Here is a 19329-nt window from a genome sequence, read left to right on the forward strand (position 1 = left end):
CTGAGACTGCTAGTGATGCAGATCCCTCAGATGTGCCTCTCCCACAAACTATGTGCTTTGTGTTCAGGTATTATACTCTGGCTTCAACAGAAAGAAATAGTCCCATTGCACAACACTGTTTAATGAAGGATGAAGTATTTTATTCTTGGTCCAGGTTTAAGGTTTGCCTCGGGAGACTTTTTTTTTGCACGGAACGAGATGCTGTAAAAGAAATTGTTCTGAACAGGCACAGGAAATAGTTGTCATCAGAAATCTCATATGCATTCCATTAAATTGTACCGTGAACCTATTGTTTTGTTTTATTTTGCCTTATAGGAAAGATAAAAGAAATACTGAAGTGTCCTTTTCTCCAATTAAGTAAGTCCATATCCTTTCACACATTGTTTTCTGAGCTCAAGTAATATTTGCAAAACTTAATCTGAACCCTGATATTTGTTTTATGTACAGTTTTGTATAGAATTTTGCAGTATTATTTCCTAATGGAATTTAAAGACTCCAGCCTGCAGACTAAAAATAATCATATTGATTGAGACTTCTAGAGCTGCCCCTGGGATTTAAGTGGCTGCTTCATGAATTGCTATTAGGCACACAAATGCTCCGTGTAGTTTTGAAAAACAGGGTGTTTGAATGAAACACAGGCTTCTGTGCTCATTGAGGAAACAAGCTGAATTGTTGATCAAGTGCACATAAGCAAAATTCTGCACTGTGGTCTGAGTTTTCCCTTGCTTTGTGACTACTTAGTGCTGAGCCATTAATTCAGATAATGTTGAGATCATAAAAGCTGGCCCAGAGAGGGTAACCATAATATATTGGAAGTCACAGGCAGTGCAATTGAATTACATTATTGGCTCTTGCACCATTTTTTATGCTGATGGAAGCAGCTGACTGACACCTTCTGTGATGATCTTCTGCTGAAAGATGTGCTATTCTCTCCTTGGTTTAACAGATCAGTTAAATGGTTTGCTTGATATCCTGTCTCCTGTAAATTCATAGTTTTGTGGCTGCTACTAACAGTCATGCTTTCGTTCATAGATTCACATAATGAAAAATACAGCTGCATGTGTCTAATCAACCTTTTTTTTTTCTTCTCCCCTACCCTCCCCTGAAGAGTCAAGAAGTAAGTAAAGCACACATTCTAACACAGTAACTGAATTAATGGTTTATTTACCTAATACCAGTTACCAGTACGTGGCTTTTCTCATTTTAGATCAAAAATGATTAAAGTGGAGAACTTTGAGTCCTACTTTAAGAAGCAGCAAGCTGACTCCAACTGTGGTTTTGCTGAAGAGTATGAGGTATGTGCCCTTAGTGGAGAGAGCTTCATGACAAATGTTTTTGGAAAGGCAAATTAGCTTTTCTGTGGAGCATATGTGAGGCTTACTGAAAAGGAAGAGAAGGGACCTTTATTATGGAGCTTGTTAAGCTGCATGTATAGTGTTCCCTTCACTGATTCAGCCCTAAATGTAATTGAAGTGCATGATAAATACTTCACATCCTGAATCTTTATCTCTACCTGTGAGCTCATAGCATGGCCTGCTGCTTGGAGCTCTCACCAGAGCCAGGATCTCTCGACTCCTTGTCCTAGTTGCACTACAGAGTTAGCCTAGGGGAAGCTATTTACTTGACTGCACTTAGGTGTTTTTTTTTATCTTGTTGTCTTTTTTCTGAACAGAAGACAAGTGTCTGACTTCTTTAATGTGTAGGTGTCATTTGAAAACCACACCTGTGAATAGGTCAAAGGAGCAGTCAGAGAAGCAGTGACTATGATTTGCTTAGTGACCATAACTGTTTTTCTATTAAATGTGCTAAAGTTCAAGTGTTATGATGTACAAAAGATGGAAACCAAGTGTCAGTAAGGATTCTGTTACCATGTCTGCTGTTAAAGAATCTCATTTTTTTTCATCTCCTTGAGGCTTTGACTTTCTTCTTCTTTCCAGTTCTGTCCCTTTTATTGTACTTTGCAGGCTGGTGCTCCACCTTGCCTTGCTCTCAGATCTTGCTTCCCTCAATCCTTTCATGATGTACTTGCTCCCTTTTCCCCTGTAATGTCTGCAAAGCTTATGCTAAGTAGCTCACTGCCTTGGGGTTAGAATGAATGTGCAGTTGATGTCAGTGACATCTATTTCTGCAAAACTATTTCTGTTTGGAGTGTTAGTTTTAGTCATGTGTTTCTGTATAATTCCTAAACCAGGACCAATTGCTCATGGATCCTTTTATTGTAGGAACTCAAGTCTGCTGGTGTTCATCAGCCCAAGTTTGCTGCAGAACTTGCTGAGAACAGAGGAAAAAATCGATACAACAATGTCTTACCATGTGAGTTACTCTTAGGTTTTACATCTTCTATTAGTTGAGGTTTTAGGTGAAAACACTTGGGTTTGGCTAATCTGGCTTTAATAGTACCTAGAGGTTTCAAAGAGGGATCAACATTAATTTCCAACTGAATGAATTTGGGCTGCTGCTTTCCCAAAATCACTGTATAAGCAAACTTAAAGAGCTTTCCCTCAAAAACGTTGCCTAAAGTTCCCAAACATTCAAGAAAGCCTCCTTAAAGAACTTCCCTTTAGTTACCTAATTTTCCTTTTGTGAGAAACTTGCAGTTCAGATTGAAAAAACAAGAGGTTAACAGTTGACTACAGACAGATGTACAGTTATGAGACCCTGCTGGCCATCTTTGCAGATGAACTTAAGAGCCTAAGCCCTGCCAAGCTGTCTGCAGGCACCCCAGTGTAGCAGAGGCTAAGAAGGAACTGGGAGGCAAACACGTTGAGCTGTTCAGCCTGGAGAAGAGAAGGCTCTGAGGAGGCCTTAGAGCAGCCTTCCAGTACCTGAAGGGGCTACAGGAAAGCTGGGGAGGGGCTTTTTACCAGGGTGTGTAGTGATAGGACAAGGGGTAATGGTTTTAAACTGAAAGAGGGGAGATTTAGGTTAGACCTTAGGAAGAAATTCTGCACTGATAGGGTGGTGAGACACCGGTACAGTTTGCCCAAGGAGGCTGTGGCTGCCCCCTCCCTGGAGGTGTTCAAGGCCAAGTTGGACAGGGCTTTGTGTGACCTGATCTGGTGGGTGGTGTCCCTGTCCTTGCAGGGGGGTTGGAACTCGATGATCTTCTAGGTCCCTTCCAACCCAAACAACTCTATGATTTAGGGATGCTTTGGAGGAAAAACATCAGCTGCAATGGCAGCAGGATACAAATTACCTGCTTTTCTCTAGTAATTAAAACTATAGGACATTTTTTGTTGATTAAAAATATATACATATGCAAAGCCAAACCATTTTTTTAAAAAGCTGTTTAGAGTATTCTGAATTTTTATCCTGGCCATTCATTTTTCTGAAGGCTTTCATTCTAAAAATTCTAAACTACTGTTATTTATGATTTGTAAAGTTATATTCTTACTCTTAAAATGTACATTGTTCTAAAACATCTGTTATTTAGAAACCATGCATTAGAGAAGCAGTATTTTTCTGAAAAGTTCTGGTTCTAAAATTCATTATTTTATTTTCCTTCTTTTTTTCTGCAGATGATATTTCTCGTGTTAAACTTTCAGATCAAAACTCTGCAACTGATGATTATATCAATGCAAACTATATTCCTGTAAGTTGCTTCATTAGCTGAAATGAAATATAGTGTGTGTTTTTATGATGTAGGCTTGACAGATCATCATGATGTTTAAAATTGGCTTATTATGTCTCACTGAGGCATGTGTGTGTATGTATATGTATATAGGTACTTTTTTTTTTTTCTTCTTAGGGCTATAACTCAAGGAAGGCATTCATTGCTGCACAGGGCCCTTTATCCAACACTATAGAAGACTTCTGGCGCATGATTTGGGAGAAGAATATCTACTCTATTGTTATGTTGACAAAATGTGTTGAACAAGCCCGGGTATGTTTTTATTAAAACTGAAGTGTCTCTTGAAAGCAGTTGGTTCTCTTCTAATACTGTTTTTACTCTAGTAGGTTGGGGACTGACCCCTTTCTTTTAACATCTATCCACTTACTGGGAGACTCTTTTCAAAATTAAATAAGACTATTTTCTTTATCCTTTTCCCATTTTTGTATCTGCTGACTTACTACCAGAATAAATTGTCTCAGGAGGGTTATGGAATTACTATCTTTAAGGGTGGGTTCTTCTCCCTGAAGAAGGATTTTGGTAGAGCTTCTCCTACCTTGAGATAGGCCGCTGGGAACGGTGATGTACTTTCTAGCCCTGCGTCAGGTGGTGTGTTATTTAAAACTGAGTCACTTTGTTGCTGTGTATAATATGTTTAACCTTCTAACTCTCCTCTTAGACAAAATGTGAGCCATACTGGCCAGACAAACAATCCAAGAGCTATGGTGACATTATTGTGACAATAGTCTCAGAGATTGTCCTTCCAGAATGGACAATAAGGGACTTCACTGTAGAAAAGGTGAGTAACCCCTCAGCTGTTAGCTGGGTACAAATATCTGTAGAAGTGGTTTGTTGTATCACTGTGACTTCATGTGTCAAGCAACACTGGAGTGACAAAATACAGTTATTTCACTAGCACTTAATAAAATACAAAGTTATTTGAGGGTTGCTTATTTTAACTTGAGGCTTTGAATTTATTGGTCTGCTTTCTGCCAAAAGTCTGATTTAAAATATTTCCTGCCATTTACTGACAACAAGATTCTGGTGATATTTATGTATATGCATTTGCTCATACACCCTGGCTTTCCTACAGCAGTGTTTGAGTAACACAGCCAGAGGTGAGAATGAGTTGTCAGCAAGACCCTCCCTGTAGCAGGAAGGGAAGGGATCTACCAGCAGAATCCACCCTGCTAATGGGAATTACTGACTGTCCCATCAGTGATCCTGCACCTTGTGTTTCCCTGATACTTGCACCAAAACTTGTGCTTATGCAGATACTTGTAATATCTACTAGACTGCACAATTAGCTCCATCTCTGTCAACAAATGTAATTCAGCAGAGATGATCTTGGAGTGAAGTGAAAAGTAAAAGGAAATTATTTCAAAGTATTCTCTACCAGAGCGGAAGGAAGAGGGAAACTGAAATATCATTATCAAATTACTGCACATTTTGTAACAGGCATTTTTAATGAAGCTGAGCTTTTCCCAGTACATATGGCAGGAAGCCCTACTCTTGCTCCTCTGGAACCTGTTTCTTTTCTTTCTTTAAAACATGCATTCCTCTAGTCCAACACACCGGAGAGCCACACGGTGCGCCAGTTCCATTTCACCTCCTGGCCAGATCATGGAGTGCCAGAGACAACAGACCTTCTCATCAACTTTAGACACCTTGTTCATGAGTACAGCAGTCAAAATCCAATTGACTCTCCTACGCTGGTGCACTGCAGGTGGGAAGGATGTTGGTGTTACACACCCTTTTATCTTGTGCCTTTTTTAAGAACAATTATTTTTCAATGTGATGGAAAAAAAAAACCCCACACCATGTTTAAGCCCTTTGCCTCCTGCTTCAGAAATGTAGCCATGTCTTGTAGGCAGGAAAGTACGTGATGCCAAATTTCCTTAGAATGGATTGTCTCTCCTAGCATGGAAAACTTAGCTGAAAAAGTTTCCTTTCCAAGTACTTTTATATGTAATCTTGTGCAAGTGCAAGGTTGGGAAGCCCAGAAGTGTGTCCTCCCTACCTTGAGGTGATGGTAAGAACCACCCCTCTGGACTGCAGGAACTTGTAAACCTGTGCCACTGAAATAACAGAAAGCATCTTAGTAGCTTCACTGGTTTCTCATGGGGCCGTTGTTGAGCAGGTGGTTGAGAGGAAGCAGTAACAAGCTTCCCTGTGTCCTTGCAGTGCTGGTGTTGGCAGGACAGGGACGTTCATTGCCATCGACCGCCTGATTCAGCAGATGGAAATGGAGGGCACGGTGGATGTGTACGGAGTGGTGTACGACCTTCGCATGCACCGGCCTCTCATGGTGCAAACTGAGGTGAGGCTGTCTTTCATCCTGCAGCATGGTGGGTTCAAGATGTAGCTCGATTACAGGAAGATGAGGAATTACAGAGCAATTTGAAGTTGCTCTTTATTTTACTTCCCTCCTTCCTGCCTCATCTCTTCTCACATATCCAAGGAATCTCTTTACAGAGTACTTGGTAGGGCTGTCATTTGAAGCTGGAAAGAATCAAATGCTCAAAAGGTTTTGGGGTTTTTTGCAGCTTGTTTAACAGGTGAGTTTTATCTTTATGGCTGTGACCCAAATCTTGAGCCAAATGGCATCTTTCCTTTTGTGTTCTGCAGGAACACACATGTTCCTGCTGAAATTACCACTTTGATCCAAAAAGGTGTGTGGATTAGATTTGGAAAAGGCTGTAAAATTTCCATCATGAAAGTCTTGTAAGAGGTTGTTAAGCATGACAGTAATTTTGAACCTACTTTTTTATGAGGACTTGATCACATGATATTGAGGTCCTTTCCAGCCCTATTTTCTATGAACTATACATACAACTTCTCTAAAATACTCTGATAATGTTCAGTGCATCCAAAACCTGTATTTAGGAGCAGGATTACTTCCAAAATCTTTTGGAAATTTTTTCTAGAAATATATCACCCTCCTTTTTCTTTTTCTCCCATCAGGACCAGTACGTCTTCCTAAACCAGTGCGTTATGGATATTATTAGATCCCAGAAAGACAAGAAGACTGATCTTATTTACCAAAACATGACAGCCATGGCAATCTATGAAAATTTCACACCTGGGCCGGGCTTTGGGAAGGCCAATGGCTACCACACATAGTCTGGAAGGATGCAGTGTCTCCGAGTGTTACCTGCACATACGAAAGGCAGATGTTCCACTCTTGTGTTCCAGGATTGTGTGCAGCGTCTCACGTCTGGCTTCTCCAGTGCTGTCTGCATTCAGAGAGGTGATCTGCAGGAGGAAAAACACAATGCTGGCAGGAGCCGCAGATTGAGATTTAAAAGACAAAAACCGAGCAAAATTATTTAAAGTTAACAGAGGAATCTTGCTTTTTCTTGGGAACTTAACAGTGCTGATAGCTGAAATAGCATATGCAGTAAGAACAGTGAACTAGAATTTAAACATTAAAATAATAACACAAGCTTTTTATTACAGTTTTACATGATTTCATTTACAGACAGCAGGCTTGTGGGCCATTTTAATATATTTAATTATAAGTTTCAGGAACATATTTTATCTACTGTATCCAGTTACTTAGCTAATAGATACGTGCCTCTGTGATTTATTTTTTTCTGTGTTCCTTTTTATTTAAAAAAAGGAGTACAAACAGCTCCTTCAAATGGACGTTTATACTTGGAAATTGTGCCTTTTCTAGTTGCTACTCTAGAAAAAAAACAGCAGAGATTTTATTTTTGTACTGAAACTCTTAATGAGAACACAGATTTTTAAATAAGGCTTATGTCAAACTTAACTGTAGTTGCACTGTTGGCAGGACTCTCCAGAAGTTTGGAGGTGAGCTTTGTTTTGCATTTCACCACAAATATCCCCTGCCTTAATGTTTCAGTGCCTCTGCTAGAGGAAAAGGAGTGGGGTCTGTCACTCTGAGCTTTAATTATAGTAAAAAATCTGAGCAAGTGAACATGTGAATGTGTGTGCAGGGGTGCATGTGGGTGTGTGTGAAGGACAGAATAGCTCCTCCCTGTTCCTGGCTGATATTCCTGTTTTTATACAATTTATAATGATTTATTTAAAGGTGCAATATATGATTTACTGAATAATGATCACTCTATTCTAATAGAGTTCTACTCAGGTTGGTGTCTTTATCATTGTTGTTGTTTTTTCTCAAATATATAAATCTGTGAAAATGTTGAACTAAGGTTCCAAGTGTCCAAGCACTCCCAAACAGATTGACTGGCTTTACTGTTTCTACCAAAACAAATTGCACAACATTCTGCTGTAAAGACCAATTTCTCCGTTGTTTCAGCCATTCAAAACTGAGACACATCTTACCTGCCTGCATCTCATTGATCTAATGTAATTGTTTTATAATTATTTGTAATATACTGCTGCTGTTGTTTTAACTGGTCCTTTTAAAAACAGAACAAACAAGCAGAAAACACCTAGTTGCTGATTTTACAAGTCAGGGATTAGATTGGATTTATTTTGTTGGTACATAACTGTTAAGACTTATGAAGGCATTACCATTGAAGGACTTCTTAAGTAGCTTGGGGAGGGGGGGTTGGGTTTTTTGGTCTTTGGATCATTGCACTGGTTGCATTGCAGAGGAGTATGAAGTTTATGAATAATGCTATAGAATAGCTATAATGTGGTGAAAATCTTATGAAGGTTTAATAACCAGAGTCCCTGGAATTCTGCTGCTTTCTTTTTTTGTTTTGTTTTTGTTTGTTTTAGCAGAGTTGTCAGAAACAGCTACAGATCCTAGGAGTATCTGTGGCATTACAGTGGAATGTGGCGACCCTGCAGAATCCACTGTCAGCTGAAGGAAAATGTAGGAATTCCTGGTGCACAACTTTACTGATACCCAGAGGAATTTTTTTACAACCTGGTGTGAAATTGTGGTGTGCTTTGTGAGCAAAACTGGAGGACAAACCACAGTGTGCTTCAGCTTACTTGTTTTGTTGTTTGTTTTTGTTTTTTTTTTGTAGAAGCCACTTGTGCATTCTTGAATATATTTTTTTCTCTCTTTCTCTGACATACTTAAAAAAAATACTTTAAAAAAGTTAGCAATCCTTCCCAACTCCATCCAAACTGGCAGTCCACATAGTAGGTCTCTCACCCAGCATTCTTCCTATGCTGCTGTAGACGACAAAGATAAACCACTTGGACCAAACAGAACCATTCCAAAGGAACTGGGAGGGAGGAAAATCTGCCCCTTACAGTCACATTATTGTTTTTCTCTCTTAATCTTCTAATTACTGCACATTTGTGCAGAACACAGAGCCAGTATTCATTATCCCAGCTCTCCCAAGAACTTGCTGCCTTAGGGTGGTGAATGCTCCCTTGCTTCAGAAGGCCCTTGTTTTGTATAGCACAGAAGAGAGGGAGATCAATCTTCCACACTGTCATGTGTTTGCATTATATTGCAGCAGAACATGAGAAAACTATCTACAAGGGTTTGTGTTTCTGCCTAATCAGTGCCCAAATGCTTGTACAGCAAGCAAATGTATCTGTCCTACTGTTCTGATGTTGGAAGCAGGTGCCAAGTTCTCACTTGTGTCATCATCTAATGAGTGTCCACTTTTAATACAACTGTATGCATGTGTCTTCCCAAAACTGCCTCATTGTGAGAAGAGACTGAAGTTTGAAGTAAATGACCTGCTGATCCCAAGTATAGGAGGGAAAAGTTGTTAAGGCTTAAAATGTTTAAACATGAAGTTGGCCATAGTGCTGATGTGAGTAAGTAGGACATGCCTCATAGGATATCTCTGCAAGTTGAGGAGGTTTACAGGTAATTTTTTACTACCTTGTGAATCTGTCTTAGTCAAGACGGCTTGAATTCTTGCAAATATTTTTTCTCGGTCTTCTGATGTTCTTTGTTCTACATTTGCTAAGATCTGTCTCTTTGGTCAGTGTTTGCTCTTGCTGTTGCTTACCTAAAGCTGTCCATTTTTCAGGCTGAAAGCTCCACTGTGTGGCAATTACATCTCCTGCATTTCTCTTCTACTCTTTCCCATTTGGGGCCTGCTTAAGAAGGGAAAAGTTGATGTGTTTCAAATAAGTGACTGTTGAATATCTTGGAATGATGTACAGATTTTAATGTTTTCATATTTGTTGTACAGGAAAATTCAACACATGTCTATAATGTTTTTAATGGTTTGATTTGTTTTTAAGATATAAAAATAACAATTAAAAAGCATCATCCTACAGGATTTTCTGTCTTGTTTTTCCACTCTTGGGGCTTTCTTTTCAGTTTGTTTTGAATAAAATTAATTTGCCAAAATACCCATTTCATTTAGAAGGGCTTCAGAATGGAAAAGAATAGTTTGTTCCCATGCACTGGTGGCACTTGAGTTGGATGTGTATTATGGTCACTGGAGCTCCTTGCAGGGGTGGTCATCTGACATTGAGACTTGCCTGGCAGGACCAGGGCCCAATGCTTATGTGTCCTGAAAGCTGGTGGTTTCTTTACTTGAATAGCTTGGTACCATTTGAAGGAACAATACCTTCATCCAAGGTCAATCCAAAGATTTCCATTTGCTGAAATAGCCTTGAGGGACAACTGATGTTTCTAGGACTCTTTTACTTCCTGAAAATCAAGAGTGAGGACTTTTTGATTCCTGAAGGGGGTATTCTCTTGTCAAGGGGCAATGACAGAAAGGGGTACAGAAATATCTCTAATGTTAAAGCTAGCTTCTTGATTACAGATTACCCGACTATAGATGCATATCAAATTACCTCAGGTCCCTTTCTTCTAAAATTCTTATTTTCCATTCCTGGTTGCCAACTGTATCACTCCCAAGAAGGATCACATGCCTGGAGGGTGATACTGGAACTCGGCAGCTCTCCAGTTCCTCACAAGGTGCTGACACTGACTGTCTTGTGACGATCCTCCAGGATAACTGCTACATTTTCTGAAATCACTGCATGGCAAGATGGGAAGAGCAAAGCATGACTGTCTCATCATCTTCTAGTGGGAGCTTGTGCCAGCCACACAATGGTTGTCTGAGTGCTCTTGAGGAGACTTGTGCTGCTGAAGGGAAGCTGTGACCATGAACCTCCCAGTGCAGGACCTGCAGCAGGTGACCACCACTGCCACAGGCAGTCAGCCTCAAGGAGACTTGTAGGGAAATTCCTCATGTTTTTTTCCTTGTTTGAAATAGTAGAACTTCAGTAAATGCCAACTGTTCTATCATGTGGAGTGTTAATCTGTTGAGGGTGGGTAGAGTTGAACCCATGTATCTAGAAATCCCATTCTGTACCTAGTCTTGTCAGTTACTAATATTAATGCCCTTGAGACAAAAACAGTGGAGATTAGAGAGGAGAAGGTGTAATGTTTCTGCCCTGTTCTTTGCTTGATAAATGGGATGTAGTCAGAAATACTGCTGCCCTTGCATGCCCTTCCTGGCTGGGTGTTATCAGGCAGTTTGGAGATGAGCAGAAGTAGACATTGTTGCAGAAGAGGGTCAGAAATGAGAGCTTGGATGGGAAAAAACGTCAGAACTTTGCACACTCTGCATTTCTTAAGGACAAAGAAAAAGCATCTCAGTGATGGCAAAGATGCTAGGTTTTAACAGCTCCTGGCTGATCTGAGTAAAAACTAATTTAAAAATGCAGATGCAATCACTTTTGTCTGGGGGCAGAATGAGGGGCAAGCTAAGATCAACAGTTTACTCGTTCCTGAAGGTAGGTAAGTACAGTGTTCTCCTACATCTCATACCGACCAGAGAAGTTACTGTAATCTTATTTTTCCACTTGCTGTGGCTCTGTCGCAGGGAGTCCCTTTCAGCTCTTCACATAAGACCTCGTATTGTTGCAGTCTCTGGCTTTAAATTGTTTCATTTTCAGTGCTGTGCAGAAGTGTTTGTGGACTTGGTACCAAACAGTGTCTCCCTCCAGTGTTGTGCTTCATTCCATTCTCCCTCCTCTGGGGCTGGGTAAACTCTTTTCCCATGCCAGCCTCCTGCCTGCCAGGTGGAGGCAAATGAAGCAGAAAACCTGACTTAGAAGGACGGAGCTGCTTCCTGCGTGCTTTGCTGGCAGAAGGTAGGAGCTGTTTGTCCATCTCACAAGGGGGAGTAGCTGAGAGCCCCTCTCAGACTATTTAATCTAAAGAAAAAGACTCAGCATCCAGGCCTTATTCATTTTTATCCCTGCTGCTTAGCAGAATGCCATTTAATTCAGTTTTCCTTTCCTGGGCTTATTTTATTTTAAATTACAAGACCTCACCAACCGACAGCCAGAAGCAAAGCTAGCAAATTAGCCCTTCTTAATGAGAAAAGGTAGTCTAGTTTGGTCCAAAGAGAGTTCCTTTAATCCCCATTTTACCTCCAGCTTTCCAAATGACCAGGTGTTTCATGGACATCCCTAGTATATTACTAGTGTTTACAAGAAGATTGCTAGGGAAATGGATCTGTGTGCTCAGTGTCGTAAGGACAGCACTCTCCCCACACCATGCCATGTCTCTGCCTTTGTTTCAATGTGGGGCAGGATGAGGAAGAAGATATGTATCCTGGACTCTTTAATCTGACAGTTTTCTGATGTGGTATTTCCAGTGTTTGAAACGTACTATCAGAAGGAAAACAACTTCTGTAATAAAGGCCAAGCTAATGTCAGCTGTCTGAGGTATGTATCCACATAAACGTTGACTTGCTGTCTCTCCAGAAGGGAAATGCAGCCTGTTTCTGCTCTAAGCCTCCAGATGGCACATGATACCACTGTTCATTCTAGGGAAAGCCTTTCCTGCCATGCTGCTGCTTTTTCACTTTCTTCCCAGATTCTGATAACCTCCCTTCACACCATGTGCTGTTTCCCCTTCCTTTTCACCATGCTATAGGTACAAAACCTGTCTCCTCCAGCCCAACCAAACGTTCTCTTTGGCCCATGTCAGTGGTTAAGCCCCTGCCACCCTGCCTGTGTAAGGCTGTCTGTCTGCTCCACAGGGGTGAGATGCCTCATGCTCATCTGTAGTGTTATGCACCCAAAAGGGTGCTTTTTTTCAGAAATATTTTATGTTCAGCAATAGCCTGACTATGCTAAACAATCCTTTGCTTCCTTGGGAAGTGCTCTCACACTTGAGTCCTGCTGACACCTAGACATTTTCTGATGGTACATGTAGTCTAAGGTGTAAGGGCTGTGGTGCAGCCCAGCCCAGCTGGCTGTTCAGCATTGTTGGCTGTGTGCTCATTTCTCATTTTATCAGTCTGCTCTGCAGCTGTCCCCAGCAGTAACGGATTTATAGGACTGCTGAACACAGTGCAGCTACATCAATAAAGACAGCAAACAAGCATGTGCTTGCTCATACTGCTCACTATGAATAACAGTTAAAAGGCTATTTCAGTTAATGGATCTGTTTATGTGTGTGTGTGTAACACTAACCGTGATTCTTCCATGCCTTTTTACAGATAGGTCCTTGGGGATGTTTTAAATGCAGCTTTTAAAGCATCCAGCAACATCTGCTCTGAGTTACTTTGGCTTCTTCCATCTCCAGCCTGAAATAGAGTAAGATTTCAATGCAAAGCTCCAGTGAGAGATATGTCTATATTTTTACAAGCACAACTATAATAGAGAGGGGGGTGTGAGGGAGTTTCAGCAAATTCTCTAAATCTCCTAGAAGATGTAGCAACTACCCAGCTGCTAAAAACCCTTTCTGCCTTTGAACGAGAAATAAATCAAAACTAGAAATAACACTTCACATCCAAACTTCCCATGCTTATATATCAGCACCTGTCCTGTGGAAGATCTGCTCCAGGCAGAGTTTGGCAGGGCTGAACGGCCCTTGGCTGCTGCCCCTTGGCCTGAGTGATGCTCCCGGCGCTGCTGGTGACAGAGCAGGCTGGCACCTGCAGGAGGAGAGCTGGGCTCTGGAGGCCATTTGTAGGCCAGTTACGAAAAAACTGAGAAAAATTTCTGAACAATAAGGATCAGTCGTACCTTTAAAACCATTACAATTTAATCAGAAGCCATGTCTAAAGCTATTGAGCTGTTTTTCCTCTGCACAATGAGCTCCTAGAATGTGACTGAGATGCCAGCAAAAGAGATTTCACAGTGCTTGCTGCAGTGAGACCATCAATGTTTTCGTTTGTCAAGCTCACTGCCAGCACATTAGTACCAGTCCTGTTATTTCTGTTCAGACACTTGACGTTGCCACTTGGTATTTTCAAAATGAGCTTTTTTTAGGGTTTTAGAAAGCATTGCCTTTAAAAAATGCTACCAAAGATTTGAACAGTTCCACAGCACCTGCAAAAAATCTTTCTTGGGAATTTATTTCAATGTTATTTTTTCCACTATTTGGGCATTTTTTTTTAAAGCAATTTAAAGTAAAGATGAATGTTTATAGTTTCAATCAGGATTTAAGAGTATATTCCATTTTTGTTTATCTAAAATGTGTTTTGGAGTCAAGGGAACTGAATTGTGAGAAATTCAAAGAAAGCACCAGTTTCTGTGCCATGTGGTACCTGACCTTACCCCTGTTCCCCTACCCTTTCAAGTCAGATGCTAGGGAATGGAGGCATACCCAGAGCAAACAGCTTGTGCAGGCATTTTTTTTTCTTCTTGGAGCAAAACTGAGCACCCAGTTAGAAAATGGTTGGACAGAGAATAGGGAATCTAAATATATATATGGATGTAAATCAGTAATATCCTTTTAAACTCTCTGCAGATGGTAACCTGAGCTATCTGGAACTGAAGACAAATCACCATAACACTGATAGCTCTCTTTTATGTAGATTTCAGTATTGAAATAGGTCAGTATTTATCAGACAATTTTTTCCACAGTGTTCTCTTATCTGATGTATAGAGTTGAGTTAGGGCCTTATTCCAAACAGCTGTGGAATGTTTATGCGTTTTCCTGAAGAGCAGCACTGAGTCATGAAACATATATTATAGTGGCAATTTATTACATAAAGCGATCAATGTATTTTAAGTGCTTTTACTAGGTAGAGCCAGAATCTACGTGAAAACACAACGACCAGCACCACAATCTGCAGAGGCTGCTCTCTCTGCACTCAAGGGAAAACACGACACTGCAGTTTTTCCCAGGATGGGTCTTTCAGTCAGCAGACCTCAACTTTAACAGACTTTGCTATTTAGTTTATTTTGGTAAAGGCAGGATGGTTCTGGGGGAGCCAAGCTGGCTGCTTTCTAAGCTATGGACAGCGTTGCTGAGGAAGGAAGGGCCATCTCCTGATGAGAGTTTGCAATCAATTATATGACCAGAGACAGGAGATAAGTATAACTAGCAGCTGAGTAAGGCATGAGACAACAGTATGACTGTGGTTACCCTAATAAGCAGCATTCCATTCCTATACCATTTTCTGAACCTCTTAGATAGAAAATGTTTAGGATACATTTGAAGGCAGTTTTGCAAAATGTTTAAAGGGAGCTCCTTTCAGCAAAACAGGTGGAGTGGGAAAAAAATCAGGATGACTCAAAGCCTGGGCAATGAATGTTGGTGTCATTAACAAAGACACATAATCACCTATGAAACAGTACAAAAAGGATTGGCAAAATGAATTGACGTCTTTGCCAGCAGCTGCGCTCTGGGGCTGAATTGCTTTCTTGTGGGCTGGGGAAAGGAGAACATGCTCTTGCTGTGTCAGAGCTGAGGGGCTATGAAGGGGAAAACCTGCATGTTTTGCTGCAGGTGTACACTGCCGATGTCTGCAGAAGTGAGGCTGTGGTGCCTCTTCTTGTTTCACGCAACAGAGAATCACAGAACGTTAGGGGTTGGAAGGGACCCTTGGAGATCATCGAGTTGAAACCCCCTCCCGCAGCAGGACCAAAACTAGGGCAGATCACTCAGAAATGCATCCAGACAGGCCTTGAGAACCTTTAGAGAAGATGACTCCACAACCCCTCTGGGGAGCCTGCTCCAGCACTCTGTAATCCCCACAGGAAAGAAGTTCCTTCTCATGTTGAGGTGGAACTTCCTGTGCTCTAGCTTGAATACATTGCCCCTTGGAAAACCCAAAGCATTTCCATCTAGTTAAATAATTTCATTGCAACTAATATAACATCTTAATAACCTGGGATCATAGCAGAAACCAGCAGGCAAGCAGCAGGGTGAGATTACTGTGGAGTTTCTCTCATCAGCCTCCCCAGCAAAGGCATCATGCTCCAAGCTGACAGTGGCCTTTTAACTTTGCTGACTTGTAAGGAAAATTCTAACATGTTAATAGTCAAATTATGATTTCCCATGATTGAAAGGCAGGAGTTGCTAAATATAACAAAGTGAGCTTCCCCTGCTCACTAGGACATCTGCCAGCACTGTGATCAAATGATGGCTTTCCTTGGCCCACAGTCAGGAGCAAACTGCATATTCTTGATCAAAAGGGCAGTCTGCTTGGGTGGAGACAGTTTAATTATTGGTGATGAATCTGACAAAAGTCTTTTGAAGTGACAGTCTTAGGATGGCTCAGTATTTGCGTTTAAGGGAATCAATTGACTAATTACAGCAATAAATAACTGTGATTAAACTGAAACATAAGGTAGGGGTCAGAAGTGCACAAAGTCACAGGCAGCAGGAGCGAGGTGGAGCCAAGCTGGGGGGACTTGCCAGTGCTGAAGACTGGGGGTGGGGGAAGAGACATTTGGGGTAAATCAGTCATCTGAGGATGTGCTTGGCTTTTTGATCTGGATCTTGCTATGCAAAAACAGCTGGCCCACAAAGTTGCAGTGGACAAAGCAGTGTTCACTGTGGTGCTTTGGAGCAGCACCAAGGAGCTGGCAGGGCTGTGTCTCCCTGGCATGGGTCAATATCTAGGAGCAGCCCAGGGCTTTCCAAACCAGGCAGAGCCACAGCACAAGAAACCAGGAGAAAATAGGGCTGCAGTTGATAGGAAAACTCAGAATAACTCACACAGTTAACTGAAATGCCAGCTACTCTTAAGTAATTCTACAGCAAAGGCAGAAAGCAAACAGAAAACAGAGTGAGGATTAGTCTTGCTACACCTGGGGAAATCCCTCTGCCCTGGAAGCTAAGTTTTTGAGTTGCAAGGAGGGGTTTGTGAGATGCCTGAGTATGCCTGCCACCTCCAATCCTCTCTGCTCTCCTGGTAAACCCAAACCAGGAAGGCATCCTGAATGGGCTGCAGGCCTGCTGCTTTCCAATGGGTGTGGGGAGGACTCATTTCAAAGGGTGGAAGTCACAGCACCCAGATGGATTCGCCTTTGGCAGCAGATGAAAGCTGTGTGGTTTCAGAACAAAGAGCTTGATTTTTCCATGCAGGAAATCAAGAAATCAGCTGTGTAATGTTATGCAAGCTGGAGGGCAAGCCTTGAAAATTAAAAAAAACCACATTATACTTGGACAGTGATGCAGGGTGAGCCATTCTGCACTAAATGAAGTTTCCATACCATACAGGTGAGGAAGCTGGGCCAGCAGAACAGTGGTGACAACAGATTTAGTATCTCTTCTACTCTGCAGCACATCACTGTTACTAAAAGCGAAGTAAGAGGGGTTTTTTAAAAAATAAATCTATTTCTCACTGTTTGGAAATGGGGGCTGGAGTAAAATGTAAGAAATGGTATCTGCAGAGTACTTAAATTACAGAAGTCAGTAATAATTTCATACTTTTCCTCAGTCTGGCTGTGCCTATGGACTTGAATGCTGGGAAGCTGACTCGGAAGGACCAGGCTGGCATGAAAGATGTTCATCTAAGGAAGGCTTCATGGCTCCCATACTTGAGCCTGTTGAGGATGTACGTGAGTTAAAGTAAGAATCCTGTGGTACTGGTGGTTGAGAACTGCTTTTTAAGGTAATGGCTCACAGAAAAAGCTGCTGTGCTGTACACAGTACCATATCCCATAGGTTTTTACCTCAGAGTGCCCTGAAAACAGTGGACTGAACACTGAGGAGGTGTTTGCTCATTGTAGGAGCAAAGTTGTACCTGCCACCCTGAGGGAACGTACTTTGAGGTACAGAGACGTGGAGAAACCTGAGTGCACTGGAGAGAGCAAAACACGCAGGGAAATAATCCATGTTGCCCACAGAAACACATATTGCAAATCTAAAGAAGAATAAACAGTGGAGAGACAATCCAATAGTGGAGAGAAAACAAGTAGTGCAATTCTTGTAGTTTGATAAATATTAGTATGCAGTGGGTTGACCTCAGCCGGCTGGAGACCCCCGCCCAGCTGCTCTCACCCCCTCCCAACAGGAGGCAGGAGAAAAGAAGAAAAAAAAACTTGTGGGCTCAAGTAAAGACAGGGAGAGTGCCTACCGCTCACCATCATGGGCAGAATCGGCTTGGCGTGGGCAGATGTATTGCTGGTTAAAGTAAGTTTGGATAGCGAGAAACAAAGTAAAATGCTACCCTCCCCTTTTTCCTCAGGCTCAGCTTCCCTCCTTCATTCCCAACCCCGCTGCCTGGGGAGGCGCAAGGGGATGGGGAGTGGGGCTGCAGCCCCCACAGCATTCCTGCCTCCTCACACCTTCCTGGGCAGCCGGAGAGGGCATCCCTGCTCCCATGGCCCAAGCTCCCCCGGGCCCTCCTCCCTGCGGCCTGGCTGCCTGCGGGGCTGTTCCTCACCCTTCGTCCCTCGCTTCTCGCTCCCGCTGTGGCGTTCTGCCCTTTCTGGAGACCACCTTCCCAGAGGTGCCCCCGGCTCGGCTGCCAGGCGGGGCCCTGTGGCGGGGCCCTTGTGGGATCGCTGGGCCAGCAGGGTCTGGCCTGGGGCAGCCACAGCTGCCGCTCCTGACAGCACCTGCAGCCCTGCTGCTGCCAGCCCTGCCTGCCCACACCCGGCGTGCTCCCCTCCTTGCCACCGCGCCGCTTGGGCCCGGGCTCCTCGTCTGACGTCCAGCCCGGCCTGCTCCCTCCTCTGCTTGGGACAGGCCCGGCACGGCCCTGCAGCCCTCACCCTGCCCGGACACAGCGCCCCGTGCCTTCTGCCACCTGGCAGGTAGGCCACCCTTCTTCAAACGTTTCCCTCCAAAGAGAAAGGAGATTAAAATGCTGCTGAGAGAAACAGGGAATCCCGTTTTCCAGGTGAGAGTGGCCTCGGGGCCTGCTGGAGCTGGCATCGCTCTGGGAAGGGATGCTGAGGCGACTTCTTGGGCCCCCCCCCCCTCACTTTGGGGCCTCAGGGGGTGTTGTTTCAGACCTCACATGGAGGTTTCTGGGGCATGTGTTGGCTGCACAATACTTTTGGGGGGTACACGGGGATCTCCCCAGCCCCCAGCACCTGCCTGAGGAACAGGAGGGTTGTTAAGAGAGCCCAGAGGGAGGCTGACGTTTCCATGCGTCGGCCCCCTGGTCTAACAGTGTTCCTACACCTCATCCGGGTCTGAACCAAACTGGTCACTAAAAATGCAGGATTTTGGTTCCTCTGGCAGAAGTTAACAAAGCCCACAGCTAGGCCAGGCTGTAGGCTCACACCCTTGAGGGCTAGTGGAGATGAGAGGCTTGAGCTGATGAATCGTGCTGATGGATCCTCATGCAAGTGGAAGGGGAAAAAAGGGGTGAGGTGGAGGGATTGATGCATAATTAAACACTGAGACACAGCAACATACATAATGCATGATAAATTAGTCAAAGTGCAACAGAGAAAAGCGTGAGTAAAGTTTGTTTCAACAAGCATAAAATGGGATGTGACAAGGTATTTATGCTAGAACAGCTGTTTGCTAAAATTTTTCATTTATTTATACAGTTTTCCTCCCCCTCACAGTTAGGGGTTCTGCCTAGGCTGGGACAGAAATCAGTAACTGAGCTGGAAAATAAATTTAGAATCTGCTG

At 42.8% G+C, this 19329-nt stretch overlaps 1 protein-coding gene across 7 annotated transcripts in view; it reads left to right on the forward strand.

Moving 5' to 3' along the window:
- The window catches only part of PTPRJ (protein tyrosine phosphatase receptor type J), a 71457-nt gene extending 64402 nt beyond the window's left edge, over window positions 1–7055 (forward strand). For all 7 annotated transcript variants that reach the window (XM_051621808.1, XM_051621809.1, XM_051621811.1 and 4 more), the window contains 9 exons: window positions 316–357; window positions 1208–1295; window positions 2223–2313; window positions 3519–3592; window positions 3749–3883; window positions 4290–4409; window positions 5176–5336; window positions 5795–5930; window positions 6575–7055. In XM_051621808.1, the coding sequence (XP_051477768.1) occupies window positions 316–357; window positions 1208–1295; window positions 2223–2313; window positions 3519–3592; window positions 3749–3883; window positions 4290–4409; window positions 5176–5336; window positions 5795–5930; window positions 6575–6733 (1006 nt within the window). In that variant the 3' untranslated portion in view covers window positions 6734–7055. The remainder of the gene's footprint in view (window positions 1–315; window positions 358–1207; window positions 1296–2222; window positions 2314–3518; window positions 3593–3748; window positions 3884–4289; window positions 4410–5175; window positions 5337–5794; window positions 5931–6574) is intronic.
- The last annotated feature ends 12274 nt before the right edge of the window (window positions 7056–19329 follow it).

Source organism: Apus apus, chromosome 5, assembly GCF_020740795.1.
Source record: "Apus apus isolate bApuApu2 chromosome 5, bApuApu2.pri.cur, whole genome shotgun sequence".
In the NCBI taxonomy this organism is placed as follows: domain Eukaryota; kingdom Metazoa; phylum Chordata; class Aves; order Apodiformes; family Apodidae; genus Apus; species Apus apus.